Source organism: Quercus lobata, chromosome 8 (assembly GCF_001633185.2).
Source record: "Quercus lobata isolate SW786 chromosome 8, ValleyOak3.0 Primary Assembly, whole genome shotgun sequence".
NCBI lineage: Eukaryota > Viridiplantae > Streptophyta > Magnoliopsida > Fagales > Fagaceae > Quercus > Quercus lobata.
In genome coordinates, this window is record NC_044911.1 from 64,655,610 (window position 1) to 64,675,411 (window position 19,802).

At 35.3% G+C, this 19,802-nt stretch overlaps 1 protein-coding gene across 4 annotated transcripts; it reads left to right on the forward strand.

Moving 5' to 3' along the window:
* Positions 1–8,170: 8,170 nt before the first annotated feature.
* On the forward strand, positions 8,171–19,285 carry LOC115957787. 4 transcript variants are annotated; one of them, XM_031076113.1, is made up of 10 exons: positions 8,171–8,640; positions 13,765–13,991; positions 14,999–15,178; positions 15,329–15,421; positions 15,839–16,021; positions 16,354–16,453; positions 16,555–16,740; positions 17,215–17,723; positions 17,837–18,478; positions 18,677–19,285. In XM_031076113.1, exons 2-10 carry the CDS (start codon positions 13,767–13,769, stop codon positions 18,707–18,709), a joined length of 2,151 nt encoding a protein of 716 aa, XP_030931973.1. In that variant the 5' UTR covers positions 8,171–8,640; positions 13,765–13,766; the 3' UTR covers positions 18,710–19,285. The 4 variants fall into 4 exon arrangements, with proteins under 4 accessions (XP_030931973.1, XP_030931971.1, XP_030931970.1 ...); XM_031076111.1 differs by having other exon boundaries at positions 16,558–16,740; positions 17,837–18,591; XM_031076110.1 differs by having other exon boundaries at positions 17,837–18,591; positions 18,677–19,284.
* Positions 19,286–19,802: the final 517 nt, after the last annotated feature.

Consider the following 19,802-nt stretch of genomic DNA (forward strand, 5'->3'; position numbering starts at 1 on the left):
AAAATTGGGGGGGGGGGGGGGATGGCCCCCCAGCCCTTTAATGGGTCCATCTCTGTATAGTAATAATAATAATAATAAAACATTCTAGTTTTGATTTAATTGGTATTGAGAGTGCACAATCTCACTGATTTTGTTAAGGCAGTTGTTGGATTACTAGATGTGTATTGTGAAAAGATTATTTGACGGTTTAGCTTTGTCTTTTTGATAATTGATTGCTTGCTTTAGCCAGAGGCACATGGAGGGACACAATATTTTTTGCAATCTTCTTTTATAATATGGTAAAATTGATAAATTTTGATGGAAATAACATCACTTTTACATTAATTTACTATTGATATTATTTTTATTACACAATGATCACGATAAATCACATCAGTTATGCAAATCGTTGTGTTCCTACACTTACGGTAGGTGAGTTTGGTGTACAAAATAGAATGCTTACGAAATAAACAATGAGGCAAAGCCTAGAGGGGTTAGTACTTCAACGATTCACTTTAAAATACACGAAAGCCTCATATATACCTATGAATAACCTTGGAATCATTTCAAGTTACCATGGCTTAGGAAAAAAAGGATTTTTGAGATTTAAGTGATAAATCAATGGTAATAACTAGGGATGACAAATTTCCCCCACTCCGCTTGACTCGTCCTTCCCCACTTCGTCCCAGGCAGATTTTCCTCGCCCTGCAAAGGTGGTGGGGCGGGGATGGAGCGAGATTTTAGCCCCACACCACAGGGTAAGGCAGGGATGAGTTTAGACTTTTTAGACCTAACCTGCTTCGCTCCACCCCATCCCCGCCCCGCCTCGCCCTGCATTGATAAGGGTTAAATTGTAAATTTTTCATACCCTAAAACTCTACTATTTAAACAAACATGTCATCAACTTATTTTATTCTACCCAACAAGGCTTTCTGCCACCTTTTTTTTTTTCTAGCTAGGTTGGAAATAAGGTATCAATTTTAACGTTTTCTTTTGTCTTTATCATAAGCAAATTTATATACTATTGAATTATTAATTTTGTATTATGAGATTTTTGTTTTTGTTGTGATATTGTCTTGTTAAATACTTTAATAATATTATTCAATTTTTGCTAAAATTTAATTTGATTTGATGGGATAAATTTATTTGTAATTTTCAGTATATTTTTATTAACAAAACAAGTTTTATTAAAAATAATTGTAATAGCTGTGGGCAAATTAACAAGAAGTAGAGTTTTACGAGGTGGGATGGGGTTTTGCGAGGCCTTAAGGGGCGGGGATGGGATAAGAAAATTTTCTCCATCATGCGAGGTGGGGCGGGGATGGAGTAAGAAAAAACCATGCGGGGCGGGGGCAAAGATCCCATCCTTCGAACCCGTCCCGCCCAATTGTCATCCCTAATAATGACATCATTTGTAGCACCCCATATTTATGGTTTGAATCTCACCACTTTTCCTCCACTATCTATCTATCTTAGAGAGAGAGAGAGAGAGAGAGAGAGAGAGAGAGAGAGAGATATTAATGTGTATTTAATACTCCATTAAATATTACTTTTAGTTTTACACACTTCTCAAAAAATGAAGTCATGTATGCACAACCATCAAGAAAACATTATGACAATTGTTGTTTCTCTAGATTTGTAGAAAGTGAGTTTGGTGTACCACATGCATATGAGAATAAACTTTGGAATCGTTTCAAGATACCATGAAAATATAAAAGGGCATAATCCAGGTGTTAATTTAGTGGTAATGACATCATGTATAATGTCATATGCTTGTAGTTTGAATCTCACTTCCCTCTCAATATTTATCCATCTTAGCAAGAAAAAAAAAAAAACTTTCATGATGAGTGATCTAAGAGTTTAGGTTATGGTGCATTAATACTCAACTAAATGATACTTGTGCACACTTTTCAAAAATGAAAGTCAAAATTTGCACAAACATCAAGAGAAATACACAAATCACAATCAATGTTTACATGCAAACCAATAAATTATAATAAGTGTACCCTACTTCCCCAAATAAAAAGTGAATTATGTTTCATAATTGTATATTTTTTATTCCTTAATATGTGTCATTTAAATACTTAAGACTATGTCTATGAGTCAAGTCACTAGGTCACTAGTTCAACTAAGGGTGGTAATTTGTGTTTGCGTGTCGGATTCGTGTTGTGCCAACTAATGAGTATTCGACTATATAAGTTAACACTCAGCCGACACGTTTATTAAATGGGTCAAGATTCCTCAACTCTAACACAACCTGTTTATTAAATGGATTAGTCATGTCGACCCATTTATCAGATTTTATCAAAACGAAACAAAAATATACAAAATTTAGTACTAAATTATGCAAAACCAAAAACATAAAATTTTTTATATATATAAAATTCAGAACTAAAGAATAAATGTATCACAAATAATCATTTAAAATTAAAAACATATCTCAATATCACAAATAATAAATCATAATATGTTAAAGAAAATAAACCACAACAACTAATATGTTTATATAAGGGTATATTGGTAAAATATCATTTAACTAAACAGGTCAGACGGGTCAAACGGATTCCATATATTGGACACTAACCCAACCCGTTTATTAAACGGGTTAGTCGTGTTAACCCGAATATGACAAAAACTTATTAAGTCTCAACCCATAATTTACTAATTTCATGTCAAATTGTGTCATGTTTGCAAGTCGTGTCAAATTTTGTTACATCTAAGTTCAACCAAGTTGAACTGCATGATCAAATAAAAATATTTTAAAAATTAAATACATAAAAAAGTAAGTTTGAGAAATTTTAACATGAATATGTAAATTAAAAAAAGAAGAAGGCATATGCCTAAATTAAATTCGTCATTATAATTCAAAATCAAGGTTTCACAAGCAATAACATTAGAAATTCAATAAAATTCACAAGCAAAATAAACGAATATTATAAGATTCTAACAAAGTTTTTGCTAAATGAAATCTTGTTATGTGTCTGAAAATTTAGTATATATATATATATATATTTTTTTTTTTTTTAAATGAGGCAAATCCCAAACTATGTAAACAAAAGAAAAGAACAAAAATGTTAATGGCTTAAACCTTTTTTTTTTTTGGAGAATCAAATAAATAAATAAATAAATAAAGCCCAAAAAAATGTTAAAGGCTTAAACTTAAAGTAATAAACAAATAAAGCACAAAAAACGTAAACAAAAGAAGAGAAAATAATGTTTAAGCAATAAACTATATAACAGATACTGATATACTCGTACCTGCGTGCTAATTAGCCGTGTGAAACTAAAAAATGATCTATTTAGAGCAAAAAAATTGATGCATAGTTGCAAGTTTGGAGAACTAAAATAGTGAAAAAAAGTGATAAAGCGATGGGTAAAGTAGCGTGAATCGGTAGAGAAGTGTGAGAACAATGCATTTTTTCTTCTTTTAAGTTTTCTCTTATTTAAATTACCATATTTTCACACATTAAACAATAAATAAGTCAATGAAGTGGACTTATTAATGTAATTTACATAATTAACAAACCTAGCTGCTTAAAACTAGTGAAGTTTTACCAATTTTGACTGGGTCTGAAGCACATCCGATCTAATTAATGACCCAGACCGATCTATGTGTTTGGTCATTGGGTTTTGGCCCAACTAATAGGGCTGGGTTTGATAACACTGCTTAGGACCCAAAAGAAAATGGGCCATTAATTAAGAGGAAGTTGCCATGAAATTCATTTGTTTGGGATTTTTATCAGTTGGTAATGCAATCCATGAGCCTTGTCCTTTGGCTTGTCTTAAAAACCTACACACAATTTATTAGGAGTTGTGACTTAGTTTTTCTCCAAAAATAATTCTATTCATCTCGTGGCAAACTCTATCACATGAATAAATTTAATTGGAGAAGTTAAGATATAACACCTATGAAAATATACATAAACTTTGTCCGTTTCTAAATATTTTTGCATCATTTGTTATGTTTGCTATTAGTGCATTAGTTATGCATGATCTCCAAATGAGTAAAATTAGGGTTTTTTTTTTTCCTATTTTTGGACAATGATATTTGAGATCATATATTTCATGAGTGTAACAAATTAAACCCTGGGGTTTTAAAATGTGACAACTTAAACCCTATAGTTCCAAAGTAACAAATTGAACACGATGGTTTCAAGAAGTAATAAATTAAAACACATTCCATTTAAGTGGAATGACATTATGTTTGAGGTTTAATATAAGTTGATACCAAGGTTGTCAAAATCGGGATCCTACATAGGATCATGGGAGGTAGGTGGGATCGTGGATCGTAAGATCCTACATTATTTGAGAAAAAAAAACAAAAAATACACATTGGTATGTTAAATAATCACATAAATTATACATTCATTGATATAATTACCATACATCACTACATTCATTTGTAAGCATTATTTAAAGATGCCAAAAACCTCAAAATGTGACACTTTATTGGAATATTTTTTATTTGAGTCTAACTGACACTCTCTCTATGTTAGAGTGGAAAAACTTGATTTATTGAGATTTTATTTTTCATTTGGGTCCAACTGAGCCTTCTGTCAAGTTAAAGAAGATTACAAGGAACCAAGGTCGTTTGGGATTGTCAGAATCGTACGATCCTACTGATCTTGAACGATTGCAAAGATTCTTGAAAGATTTAGATCGTTTTAGGTAGGTGGGATCGTAAAATCGTAGGATCGTAAGATCCAAATCGGGATTTTGACAACCATGGTTGATACTTTAATTTGTTACCTTTTGTAACCTCGTTTGATTTGTTACTCTTTTCAATTTCATGATTAATTTTGTTACCTATGAAATTACAAGATTTAATTTGTTACACAATTAACTTATAGGGTTAAAATTTGATGAAATACGATTTACATGAGCAATTATTGTTACTATTTTTATTGTGCAATAACAATAATTTAACACCTTAATAAGTTATGAAAATATTTTGTTAGTAGACTTATTATTTCACATTCATCACTTGAAAATTCAAATGAAGATCAACATTCCAAGAGACTTGTAACTTAGTGGCATTAACTAATCTTCTTTATACAAATAACAAAGGTTCAAACCCTCCTCACTAACTTTTTGTTACCACTTTTTTTTGGAAAAAAGCTATTTTAAACCATACAATTCAAGGGTGTAATAAATTAAACCCTTGATTTTAATATGTGTTGATGCCCACTTTGGCGAGAAGGCCCAATAGCAGAAAGAAGCCCAACAATATGGGAGGGAAGTAAAGAAGAAGAGTTAGTAAATTGAGAAGAAAACCATTAATTCCGAATGACAGGAATAATGGATTATAGGCCTAAAAGATAGCAAAAGGGCCTCAAAGAAAGCAAGTGGACCTAAAGGAGCCTAGAGAAAGAAGTGGTAAACCCATGGACATTATGAGAAATGGAAAGCAAGCAAAAATGGGTCGAAGGAGCCCAAAGAAAGGAACTAAGTAATTAAGGGGTTGGTGAAAGAGCCCATAAACCCTAAAAGTAAAGGATATGGTAATTTGGGCTCGAGAAGCTAAAAAGAATTAGCAAAAGCCCATAGGAATGAAGAATTGGAATGGGCTGGGGATGCCCAAGGAAATAAAACGAGCCGAGGATTTCCAGATGAATGAAATGGGCCAAGGAAACCCAAAACAGCATAAGTACAAGCTCAATGATAGTGCTGGGTTACTGGAAATTGAGCAAAGGGAAAGCATACAGTAGGCCCAAAAGAGGCCTAGCAAGCATAAGTCAAATAATAGCATGGCAGGAACATCAGGATGGCATGTCAGAAGTATTAAACGACCTGTAAAAGAGGGTAAGGAATAGATTGGAGAAGGAAAGGCTCACGATCAAGCAAGACCTAGCCCATGAAAGAAGTAAGACATAAAGAATGAAAGCTCAAAGACTCATTCACGCCATTAGAGGTCAAGGATGAGCAGCAGAATGTGCAGATGAGCCCTCAGGTCATGGAAAATGCATGAACAACAGACAAGCCATGGACACACATGGAAGTGAAGCACGCACAAGGCTAAGGCACCACCAACTTGTACCCAATCAATACAGGAGTGGTGGACCATGGGTCAGAGGTAAGAAAGGGTATGTTCTGGCGGTGGGGAGAAGGGGAAAGCCTATTCTGGGGTTCTCGCTCAAGCTCTTTTGGGGGAAATATCCTTTTGGGATGACATACGACCCAAGAGAGGGAAAGATGAGTTAGAATCATTAGGTGCATGCCATGAGGGATAGTGAGAGAGAATGTCCACCCTTATCCTGATGGGAATGCCACAGTGAGCAAGAAAACAAAATGGGACTCTTTTGTTTGGAAATGGAATATGGCACGACCAGCACAGGTAAGTGGTGATGACTAGGCAGCTGACAGACTAGTGGGTGGTCTAGGAAGGACCCCTATGCTAGGATAAAAGCAGTTAAAGGGTAAAATAGTAAAAACCTGTCATGACAGGCAGTATAAGAGGGGCCTTAGCCGTGCACTGGAAAAACAACAACTGGGGGGGGGGGAGAACAAAAGAGAATAAAGAGAAAAGGAAGCAAGAAATGGAGTGAAAGATAGAACAGAAAACTTTGAAAATAAAAAGGAATTAGAAAGAAAAATAGAGAGAGTAAGCAAGAGCGTGATAGTGGGCATGCACCAATAGACTGTTCCCTTCCCTCCCTCTAAAAGTCTACTCTCTAGTGAGAATTAAGGAATTTGAGGATAAGCCATTTAGGTCCATTCTCTCAAAGTGGGTAATTTTCGTGGCAAGATTTCCTTGTAAAATTGCTCACATTGAAGAGTGGTTCCCTTCCTGGACTTAGCTCCATAAATAAATCAAGCATGGCAGACTGACCATTCTCCCTTTTTATTTTATTGATCAAGCATTAGTGTGATTTCCATTTCCTCATTGTTATTATCCTAATCATGTTGCATTTATATTGTTGCATTACTTCTTCATTTATTAAGATCATGATTTAGTATTTTCCGTTCTTTTGGCTGACAGTAAGCATATTTTCCTTATTATTGTCATATTACACTTGCCTGCCATAACTTTTTTTGTAACAGTTTCCTCTGCCATGGGCACGTGTCCAAGGTTCTAGTAAAGGGGCTTTAGCTTGTGCACAAGCTGGCTTGGGGTGTGTTGCAGTCAAGTCAGTCCTGAGTCTCCTACCTAGAACCATTAGGCCATAACATGGTAGGAGGCAGCTCAGCCTGCAGTTGCGAAAAAGGTCCACCACAATATGTGATAAATTAAATTTTATAGTTTCAAAGTAACAAATTAAACTATGAGGTTTCAAAAAGTAATGAATTAAAATTCATCTCATTTAAGTGGAATGAAATTATTTTTGAGGTTTAATATAAGGTGAGGCTTTAATTTGTTACTTTTTGTAACGTCATTATTTAATTTGTTCCTTTTTGAATTTTCATGATTAATTTGTTTCTTTTTGTAATCTCATTGCTTAATTTGTTACCTTTTGAATTTTCATGATTAATTTATTACTTACCTTTGAAACTACATTAATTAACCTATTACACGCCTAACTTACAGGGTTAAAATTTGGTGAAATGATAAGTTGTTATTGATGTAATACCATTTTTTACATGGGCAATTATTGTTACCATTTTATTGTGCATTAATCATAATTTAACACCTTAATAAGTTGTGAAAGCATTATGTTAGTTGACTTATTGTTTCCAACTCATCTCATGACAATTCAAATGATGAATGTGCTAAGAGACTTGTAAGTTGTAACTTAGTAACATTAAGACATCAATTGATGCTCTACTCAGTTAACATCATGTATATATTTGCCAATGTTCTTTAAAAGGACATTAACTGATACTCTGTACTCAGTTTAGATCATGTATATTTTGCCAATGTTGGTTCTGTTGCTAATTTTGTAGCATAAAAGTTGGTAATGTTTTCTTGACACCCATGTTAGCTTCTCTCTCTTTTTAAGAATGGGACCCATGTTAATTTTTATTTTTTATAAGAAATACATTAAAATTAAATTATTTAATGTTGTGTTCTCATTCAATAAAATGTCTTACTCAAAAATAAAAATAAAAATAAAAATGATCAACCTTATTTAAGCAAATGATTATTAAATAAGTTATGTTGGTAGGGAAAAAAAAATACATGTATGGTCAATGCTATATAAGTATATAATATTCGTTGGAAAAAGAAATTTATGGGTTAATCCCCTCTTAAAAAAGAAAAAACTTGTCTTCAAAAAAAGAAAAAGAAAAAACTTTATCAGAAAAAAGAGAAAAAACTTATGTGCATTTATAATTCTAAGATGGTCGACCCAGATGTATTTGATGTTGGGTTTGAGATTGTTTACTACCCGACATTGATCTTGCCACGTTAGCGTGTGGGTCCATGAAATTTTACATGGTTACTGGTTAGGTTGGAATTGGATGACTACTACGTGTTTCTGGAGGTGTTGGATTTTAACGGTTGGTTGTTTGAGCGGTTATTCTCCTTCATTCCTAGGTTGTGACTTTTGTTTGTGTCCTGTTACTGAGGTTTGAGGTTAGGGTTTTTTTTTTGGATTGTGGAAAGTGGGAATAGCTGCATGGATTCAGTGTTTCCAACAATGAAGTGGGCTTTTAGCCATAGCAAGAAAGGAAAGCAGAAGAAGAGAAGAAAGAAGCCATTGTGATTAGTGGCACCCATTAAAGGTAAAAACTTTTTTTTCTGGGTTCAACCTTTTATGGGTTTTTAATACTTTGATTATGGTGAATAAGTGTCACATTTGCCTAAATTGAGATTACTTATGTGCTTTCTATTTCAAGCTTGATATATGAATGCAGTAAATTGGGGTTGTAAGAGTTTCGTCAATTCATGTGGTTTTGAAATTGGATTGGTTTGTTCCTCAACCGGTTGCAAAAGGTTGAGTTTGGAGAGATGTTTGACATTTTGGATATCATTTTCTTTTTCCAATGCCTCACTTTGAGCTTGTGGTCACCCCCTCCTAAAATTATAGTTATTTTTATTTATGTTTTGGGAGTGGGTATGACTAGAGATGAGCTTTTAGAGCCATCTCTAAAAGGCCAATACATAGGTGAGTTACTATTTTGAGAATGCAGCACATTACCCTTTAGAGTTTAGCGTTTCTATTTCTAATATGTTAAGGAATATTTGGACCTCTCTCTATTTGTCTATTGTTAGATTCAGAGCACATGTCAGTTCAATGTTTGCTGAGGGCCCTACTATATTTGAAATTTATTTGTCACATTTTTCCAAATGAAGAACATATTGCAATTTGTGTGCCGAAATTTTCAAGTGAAAAACTGGTTGCAATCGAGTTCAAAATTTTGTCTATTTGATCAACTCTGTCATCATGTATCTGTACTGAACATATGCCAATGTACAAAAGTTTAATAACGTCGTTACTTTCTGTTGCCGTAGTGGAACTTTTATTTTGATTCTTGATTTCACTTCAAATTTTGTATTTGCATGAAATAGAACATGCATAAATGTTCACAGCATGGACAAAGGAATAAAAAACATAAAAAATTAGTTATGTGAATGGCAAATATTTTCGAAAATCTAATCAGTTTTATACCATATGGAGTGGGTTTTGGCAAATGATTTCCTCTAACTTTGCAATTTTTTTCGGCTTTATACTTTCCGATGGAAGGAAAACTACTTTTTTTTCAGTGTTTGGTCCATTCTTGAAAATGCTTGGAAAACAATTTTCCAATGTTTTTGTTTATTTTCCCCAAAATCTTATATGGTAAGTAGGAGTTATTAAGTAACCTTAACCAAAACAGCTAAAGTTTCATAAGGGTAGCAGTCCATGAAATAAGAGAGAATGTCTTTGTGTAGATATAAGTCCCAAGTCATATACAAACCTCTGCATCCCAATTCTCTCCAATTTTCAAATTAATAGTTACAAAAATCCTTATCCTTCTTTGCAAAGATTTCAGCTTTGGGCAGGTAATGTTCTCTAGGCACTAAACTCACAAAGCTCAATCGTCAGATTTACTTGATGCAACTAGCTAAACTCCTGTGAAATACTGGCAGATAGATGGCCGGTGAGTAGCTTTTGCGGAAGGGGTGGTGTCACCGGTGGGTGGCTTTGGGTGAAGGTGTTGGCTAGTTCCCCTTTTGGGGGGGGGGGGGGGGGGGGGGGGGGAGTTGTGGAGGGGTTGATGGCCAAGGTCAAGAAGGGAAAATGTTTTACACTTTTTTTTTTTTTTTGGGTGTAAGACATTTTACACCTCTCAAAACTGCATTTTTTCTGCTTAACTGAAAACATTTTTGGTTTTACCAGGATTTTACGTCATGCCAAACACCTGAAAACACTGAAAGTGTCTTTTGTAAAATGTTTTACAGCATGCCACATGCAGTGGAGTGAGGATAGGAGTGGCATCTGGAGTGACTGATTTTGGTTGTAAGTGTTACACAATATGGCTTAAAAGAAAAAGGCAATTTGCATCAGCTTGTGGTAAAGTTGAAATTGATACAAGGTAGCTTAATCATATTTGATGAATAGAATCTTCAGTTGGCCATCTGGTTTGCCTTGGATTTCACATAAAGGTATGTAGGATATCAAATTAGTGTACCGGGATGTGAAAAAGAAACGAGCTTAGAGAATTATTCTGGGCCTAGGTTGATTTTAAGCCCCATTTATGTTTGGCTTGACAATTATTTTTTTGTATGTTAACCTTATTCAGCAATTGTGGAGGATGAATGAACTCCAGTTGGCCTGTCCTTGTTCCTTATAGTGGGATATGTCATATAGGAGTGGGTAAGGCCTAGAGGAATAGGTATTTATTGATGAACTGGTTGTGCTTATGTCATTATGTAGATTATAACATCTGTAATGTGATTTGCAAGGCCACATGCACAGTGTGTGCATGTACTTTCTCCTCTACATGCCTCCCTCCCAATCACGGCTAATTGATGTGTTTGTTCAAGCTTGGCTGGCTTAGTAACCAAGCTTGATATTTGATGAACTGGTTTTGCTTATGTCATTATGTAGATTATACCATCTGTAATGTGATTTGCAAGGCCACATGCACAGTGTGTGCATGTACTTTCTCCTCTACATGCCTCCCTCTCACTCACGGCTAATTGATGTGTGTGTCCAAGCTTGGCTGGCTTAGTAACCAAGCTTAATATTTGAGGCTTGGATTCTCGTACACACATTTGTCATATTTATCTGACCAAAAGATTAAAGTTCTCCTGTTTTTATTTTTTCTTTTTCCTCTTTCCTTTCTTTTTTATTTTTTGTGTGTTATTTGGGGTTATGCCCTATTTGGAAATATCACTTGTTTATTAAATATCTAAACATATTAACTAGGTAGCAAGGATCTTTTGGACTTGCCTTTTTCCTTTTTGTTTTGCCTTTTTTTTTTGGTTGTTGTTGCTGAATGATCATTTGGTACTGTTAACTTAACGGAAACAACTCCCGTTATTAAGAATGTTTTGTGCTTTGCAAACATTTCAGGGCGTCTAAAAAAAATGCTTCTTCTGGTTGACATTTTCATTAGCAAGAGAACTAACATTAAATCTCCTTGCAATAAATGCTTTTAGCATTGATATCTGGGAAGCTAATCTGAGATGTGATATTAAAGAAGGTTATTAAATGTTTAATTATCTAAATAGTTATAAAAAAAAAATCTAAATAGTTGGAATGAATTAGGATAACAATTATTGAGGAAAAAGGTGAAATAGCTTAGAATTTATTAATCATCTTATTGATACTAGCCCAAGGCATGTTATTTATCCCAAAAAAAAAAAAAAAAAAAACTCGCCATGGCATGTTATGAATGGAGAAAGATACACAAATTTACTATTATAACATTGTTGATTTGGTCTTATACTCTGTTGGCTCATTAATGAAATAGAATCCACATTGTCTAGTGAGACTCTATGAATGTGACAATGTTTTAGGAAAATACTGCTTTGGGAAAATGTTTGACAATTGACAATTTGAGAAAAAGGAAGATTTGGATATTGGATTGGTGTTATATGTGCAAGTGTAATGGTGAATTGGTTGACCATCTTTTTCTTCATTGTCCGGTTGCTATGGATTTGTGGTCTATGGTTTTTGGTTTATTTGGAGTAAGTTGGGTTATGCCACAATTAGTTGTCGGGCTCCTAGCTTGCGGGCTAGGCTGGTTTGGCCGTCATCGAATTGGGAATATATGAAGAATCATTCCTCATTGTTTAATGTGGTGTCTTTGGAAGGAAAGAAATAGTAGATGTTTTGAAGATATTAAGAGATCCGTACTTGACCTTAATCTTTTTTTCTTTAGAACTTTATTGGATTGGTTGTCTGTTTTGCGAAACCAACCATTCTCTTCTCTTCTTGTTTTTCTAGATTCTTGTAATTTTTATTCTTGATTGTTGACCCCTGTACACTCCCTGTGTACCAGGGTGTCCTTTTTTTAATATATTTTTTATATCAATAAAGCTTATTACTTATCAAAAAAATGTTTTACTTGATCCGCTTTTAAAGCTTCCCTTAAGGCGCCCACGCCACCATGCATGCGCTTGAGTGCCGGGTAGGCGGGGACATTTTTTTTTTTTTAAATTCCGGTTCATATCACCTTTGTCCTTTTCTGTTGCTCCTTTCCATGTTTAAAAAGATTCTCCAATTATTCCTGATGACATAGTCCTATGTATGCCTAGATTTAAAAATACGTATTTTGCTCTCTCATCCCTTCTCTGACAACCGTCATTGTCAAAATAGTGCCGATATTTTGTTTATAGTAGTTTTTGACCCTTTCTTCTACCATATAAGTTCTCCTATGCAGCGTTCTACTTGATCCGCTTTTAAAGCTTCCCTTAAGGCACCCACGCCACAGTGCGTGCTTTGGATTGTCGGGTAGGTGGGGACTTTTTTTTTTTTTAAATTTTTGGTTCATGTTACCTTTGTCGTTTCTTCTGCTCCTTTACATGTTTGAAAATATTGTCCCCAATTATTTCAAAATGCTTATTTCGCTCTTTCTTCCCTGATTTGACAACCGACATTGTCAAAATAGTGCCAATATTTTGTTTATAGTTTTTTTTCACCCTTTCTTCTACGGTAGAGCATTTTGGCTATTAACATAAAGGGAGGCATATGGAAGCAGTGTTCTACTTGATCTGCCTTTAAAGCTTCCCTTAAGGTGCCCACGCAACAGTGCGTGCTCTTGATTGCTGGGTAGGTGGGGACATTTTTTTTTTTTATAAAATTTTTGGTTCATGTTACGTTTGTCCTTTCTTCTGCTCCTTTCCATGTTTGAAAATATTGTCTCCAATTATTTCAAAATGCTTATTTCGCTCTTTCTTCCCTTATTTGACAACCGACATTGTCAAAATAGTGCCAATATTTTGTTTATAGTTGTTTTTCACCCGTTCTTCTACGGTAGAGCATTTCGGCTATTAACATAAAAGGAGGCATATGGAAACATAGTATCTGAGGCTGCAATAGATATGGAAGCAATGTGGACCACTTGAAAGCATCCAAGTAGCCGGTTTTCTTCTACATATTTCCCAATTTACACTGCGGGACTAAGTTCGACCGCTTTCATAATATTTTCTGTGTCTGCACATTTATTAAATAATTTTTCTAGATGACAATATCCTGGCATCCTTCTCAATTCCTAGGCTGTATTTATTACTAGTGTTGACCAACATCAACAACTCATTTCAGTTTCTCCCCAAAGCTACTTTATAACACTCTGACTTCCGGAGGCTATGATGCTGCCTTTTCTGTGATCAATTGTTGAGCTGGCACTGGCCTGCCCGGTTTGTGTGTTCCTGGGTTTATTTTTCGGAACCTGAATTATCCTAGATTTTTTTTTTAGCTATGGAAGATTTTCAAGAGACATTGTCAACTATCTCCTCTTTACCTTCTTCCTCCTCTTTACCTAACCCAGACCCATTGTCAATTGATGGGGAAATCTGGCTGATGGCTGAGAAAAGGACCCGGGAAATTTTATGTGCCATTCAACCTACTGTGGATTCTGAGAAGGCAAGGAAGGAGGTTATTGATTATGTCCGGAGGCTAATTCAACGTTATTATGCAACTGAGGTGAGAATTCCCCCTGGACCCCTTCCCCTTCACTTTGTTTTGTTCTCTAGGTTTTTGAAAGTTCAATATAATATATACATTTTTTAAATGTAGCTCCCCCTCTCCCCTCTTTCCTGTTATTTGGTTAGATCTGCTTGAGATTGTTTGGCTTATTTGTTTAAATAGTTTGCATGTTGCAGACCTCTCTTTGTAATACATGGCAATCCCATTTCTTTGAAGTCTGTAATTGAGTTTGTTCTTTTTTTTTTTTTTTTTTTTTTTTTTTTTTTTTTTTTTTTTGTGGGGGTGGGGGGGAGGTTGGGGGGGGATCACTCTTGAGTTTTGATTTATATTACTGGCACCACCACATGGAACTGAGGCATGTTGATTGATATTTTGTATTTTTTGGGTACTTTTTATGCTGAAAATTTTAATAGAGATCATAGATTACGAAAGGCCTTAACGGCGGATGGGGAGGCAAACAAAGTTTTTGCAACTTTGATCTTGTCATACTACTTTGTCTAGTCCTTTAGATGACAACTAGCTTCCTGGAGCTTTTCTTTACAAATGTTTTATCTTTTGTGACTTGATTATGTATTTTATAACTGACAAAGATACCTTCAATTACGATATGTTGTATAGTTCTTTACTTTCATATATTTTCAACTAATATTTGAACATCTAGCTCAGTGAAAAAACTGATATTTCTTTTAAAAAATCATTTACATGGCTCAGAATATTTCAATATTAGACATATGAAGTTGTAACTTTTATACTGGAGATGCTTTCATGTTTTCACATGCTTTATTTATTTATAATCTTATGGAACATTTACAAATCCACTTGCTTGATCCTATGAGGTGTATCTATTTCAGTTAATTTATTTTTTTATAGGTTTGACTGTTTATTGTATCAAAAAATCTTTGCTAGAAGGGATTAATGATGATTTTATTTCAGTTTGTATATAATGCTATTATAGTGAGATTGAATTAATGTGAAGTTCTTTTTTCATGTCTATGCACTTACAGGTCTTCCCATTTGGCTCAGTGCCACTAAAAACCTACCTTCCTGACGGAGACATTGATTTGACTGTCATCAGTGATCAAAATGTGGAGGAAGATTTGGCTAGAGGTGTCTGCAGCATCCTTGAAGGTGGAGATAAAGACTCCAAGTTTCAAGTAAAAGATGTCCAATACATTTGTGCACAGGTTTAGCTTCGTTAACTTTGTTGTTTCTTAGTCCAGTGATTAATTTACATATACTGAAAATTTTACTTTAAGTTGTGGAAAATTTTGTTGATCTGTGAAATTAATAGACCCCAACTTTATCTGGGATAATGATGGGATTTTGAATGGCAGGTTAAAGTTGTGAAATGTAATGTGAAGAATATAGCTGTGGACATTTCTTTCAATCAATTGGCTGGGCTCTCTAGTTTGTGCTTTCTTGAGCAGGTATGGTCCAGTATTTTCATATGTATGCATTGTAATCTTAGTATAATTTTACTTATCCCCCAACATGCAACTTCACATGTACTATTGTGAATTTCATTGACATGGCACTGAAAAGCATGTGCAGTATCAATACAATGGTTTGTCGTCCTTTAACTGAATAAGGTTTAAATTTGTTGGTAGGTATATTTTTACCTTTTCATTATTCTAGAATTTATTGTGTATGTGGTTCTTGCTCTGTTCAGCTTCTATTGCACATTCAATTTTTTCCCTATTTCTTGCATTTCCCCCTATCTTAGCCTAAGAAGTGTGTGAAACCACTCTTTTTCTCTCTCCATCCACCAAATTATAATAGATATTGACTGTAATGTAATTTTTGAGAAAACATACTTGACTTCTCTGGTGCTGCTTATTTTTTAGGTTGACCAAATTATTGGAAGAGACCATCTTTTCAAACGCAGCATTATCTTGATAAAAGCCTGGTGCTATTATGAGGCTAGAATTCTTGGTGCTCACCATGGCTTGTTTTCAGCATATGCATTAGAAACTTTGGTATTGTGTATTATCAATCGCTATCATTCATCAATACGTGGTCCATTGGAGGTGAGATTCTTTCAGTTCAGCTTTATTTTTTTGATTAGTAAGAAAGATGTATATTCAAGAAGCTACTTTATGCATGAAAAGCATAAAGAAAACCAAAAATACAGAGAAAAGAAACAAAACAGAAAATTAATTACAAAGGAGAAGAGAGTTTAGGAAAAAGGGAAGAGAATCACTAGAAGCGAGTCCCCAAGCCCGAGACCACTCAAACAAAGATCCACTAAAAGAACAAAGCAGCTGATCTCCAGAGCTATCTAAGTCCTCAAAGGTCCGCTCAGCATTTGTGTTTGAGTTTAAAAGCATTAATTCTACTTATTTTCATATTCTACTCACAGGTTCTGTATAGATTTTTGGTGTACTTTAGCACATTTGATTGGGACAGTTACTGTGTCAGTGTAAGTGGTCCGCTCACCATATCCCTTCCAGGAATTGGGGGTAAGTTGTATTTTATTTTGTTTTCTGTAACCTGATTGTTTTACTTGTCTACTTAAGATCCTTATTTTTTACTTTTTGTTCTTTGTGGATGCTTTTTGCAGCAGGAACAACAGAAGATAATAGGGATGAACTATTGCTCACTGAAGTGTTCCTGAGAAACTGCAGAGAAATATTTTCTGTTCCAATAAGGGCACATGAGACTAGAATCCATGAATTTCCCATCAAGCACCTCAACATAGTGGATCCTCTAAAAGACAACAACAATTTAGGACGTAGTGTCAGTAAAGGTTTTTGACCAATTTCACTTACTGAAGCAGATTTTCTTCACTGTTTAACAAGGCTAATTTCTAAAGGCTTATGCACTGAATTTGCATTATTTGATTCTGTCTGGGACTTGTTAAAAACACCTCTCTTAAATGGATGTTGTGGGTTCAGCTCCTATGATTGGACTTGGAAGAACCATAGAAAATGCATACCCTTCCACTTTTCTTTGAACTTATCATGATTCATGATAACTAAAAGGAGAGGGGGGGGGGGAGGTCATCCTATTAAAAACTTAAAAGTCTAAGAACAAATACCTTGATATCTCCTGTTGATATTAATAATAAGTTCAATATGTCTCAAAAGATTTCTAATCTTTATGGAAGTAAGGAAATTGGTGTTACAAGTTACAGCTCACAATTACATCTTTTGGCAGAATTATCTCATAGAACTCCTAGTTTTGTAAATTATGTAGCTTATAATGCCCTCTTTTCATCCAGGCAATTTCTATCGGATAAGATGTGCGCTTTCATATGGAGCTCAAAAGCTTCGAGAGGTCCTTATGCTTCCGGGAGAAAGCATGGGAGAGGGACTAGAGAACTTTTTCACTACCATTTTAGATAGGAATGGAAGGGGACTAAGGCCAGATATACAAGTTCCTATCCCTACATTTGGTACTGGAAGATCTCAAATATCTGACCTAAGCGGAGACTATGATAGCTACTATGGTGATCTACAATATAGTCAGCAGTATCATGATTATACATTATCCATTCCTGGACAGTCCGGTTCTCCATCATTACTTTCCCAGGTCTGGAACAAGACTAGATGGGAATCCATGGCTCAGTCATGGCAACACAACTGGAATTTATTTTCTCAGAGAGGTACGGAGGTATATTATCCAAGGCTTCCATTCCACCGTCATGATGCTTCCCAACTAGCTGCTGCAATATTTCCTTTTGAAGACATGAAGAATTCACGAGGAACAGGCACATACATCCCTAACGTGGTATATGAATGCAAATCCTTATATGCAATTTTAGTTCTGCTGCTCTTATTTTTTGTGAACTGTTAAAATGATTGATCTTGCTGTCATAAGCTTAAGATTTCCATATATTGCAGACCCATAATTCTTACAGGGACATTCCAAGGGTGAGGGGAAGGTATTCAAAACATAGAACTCAAGATTTTATGAGATCACCTAAAAGGATTGACCGGATTGAGGTTCCCTCAGTGGCAGACAAAGGTGCAAATGGCTGCTGCTTCAATCTTTCAAATGAAGAATTCCCACTGCTTGCTAGCAGTCGGAGGCCCCCACCATCAGAGATGGACCAGACTGGTCAGCTCACTGACCTCAATCTTTCACATGAAGAATTCCCACTGCAAGCAGGCATTCAGAAGTCCCCGCCTTCAGAGGTGGACCCATCTGGTCAGCTCTTTGACCACAATCTTTCACATGAAGAATTCCCACTGCTTGCAGGCATTCAAAAGCCTCCACCATCAGAAATGGGCCAGACTGGTCAGCTCATTGACCAGATTGAGGTTCCCTCAGTGACAGACAAGGTTGAAAATGGCTGTTGCCTCAATCTTTCACTTGAAGAATTCCCATTGCTTACAGGCATTCGGAAGTCCCCACCATCAAAGATGAACCAGTCTGGTCAGCTAACTGTGAAGTCCCCGGAAGCCAAGGACTGCTCTCCCTCCGGGAGTATTCGGTTTGGGACTCACAGGTGTTCACCATCACCATTGAAATTGCCTTTGCAGGTAATGAGCAAGCAGGCAGATTCTTCCATGTCAAGCATTTCAGACCTTATGCCAGTTAATCCAACAATGGGAATGCAGAGGCAACAGCAATTTTGGGAAAGCAATGATAACTTGTCTGATAGTCCCTAATCTATTGAAGCTTTGAAAAATAAATAAGATACCATCTAAACTCTTTCCTTTGCTTGTTTGGCATTGCAGGATTCTCATGCATCGATACCATCTAAAAGATGACGAGGAGTTCCCCCCTTTAACCACGTGACTGCTTTTCAGATAAGAATGATGAAGGCCACACTAACAGAACAATGTGAAGACCAATGGACTATTCTGAAGTTAAAAAGTCTGCTTCTGTGGTGATGTTCTTGCGTCTTGCCATACTATGAATTCTTCTTTGCCTTCTTCCTTTAATTTGGATTCTAATCTAGTAGTCTAGAAAGCTTTATTAAGGATGGATTCTGGGTAGAATTTTATCCCTCCCATCCCCTTCTAGATGATTATGTAGCCATAATATGTTTACATGTACTTTATAAATGAGGATCTAATATGCCTAGTATCAGCTCTTGCTAAGATAATTGCATTATATTCATTCCTGGTCTTCATATACACAACATTTTAGATCCGCGTGATACCCCAAATTGTGGGGATTTGATTGGACTTTGATTGTTTGAGTGTGTGATGTGCGGACATGTGTTGAGTCCACATCATGTGTTTACTCTGTGGATCTTAGATTTATAAGTGATTATGAAGAGTCTCAATTGTGACTTGATTAGCCCTTTTGGGTGAAAGTGCAACCATGACAAATGCTTGGTCTTTACAAATGAAAACATTCTCGTACTAGAACTCTCTTTATTTGTGTTATTTTGAAAAACAGAGATAATCAATTTCATAAAGAAATTTCTATTTTTTTTTTCAAATATAAAGGTGTACTTCATATCAAATCAATTAAATTCTCGTTGAGTCTAAATATTTTCTAATCTACTATCCATATAAAAAGCGTGAAGAGGTTTATTTACAGTAGTTTGGTTTGGAAGTTTGTCCAAACCAAAACAGATGCAGCCAAATAAGTTTAAAAGACCCAAAACCCCGCAACACCTACATAAAAGGATGAAGAACCCTTGCTACTCACTGTTATTTAGATAGAAGCTCTATTTTAATTTTCATAATCAAGGGGCCATGCGTGCCTTGCACGTGCTACCAAAACTAGTCTTTACTAAATACACAGCATTTTAGATAATCACAGCCGTTAACTCAAGACATATAGCCTTTTTGACATACATGGTCTCTGCAGGAAAGGTAAGCAGGATCATGTAATTTGACCCCTTTTTCA

What these genes read in the sequence shown, in the direction of transcription:
- LOC115957787 (XM_031076110.1), top strand. Translation starts at nt 13,767, where the DNA reads ATGGAAGATTTTCAAGAGACATTGTCAACTATCTCCTCTTTACCTTCT. An exon ending in AACGTTATTATGCAACTGAG is followed by an intron (nt 13,992 to 14,998) that starts GTGAGAATTCCC and finishes ATGCACTTACAG; the next exon opens with GTCTTCCCATTTGGCTCAGT. An exon ending in AGGACGTAGTGTCAGTAAAG is followed by an intron (nt 16,741 to 17,214) that starts GTTTTTGACCAA and finishes CTTTTCATCCAG; the next exon opens with GCAATTTCTATCGGATAAGA.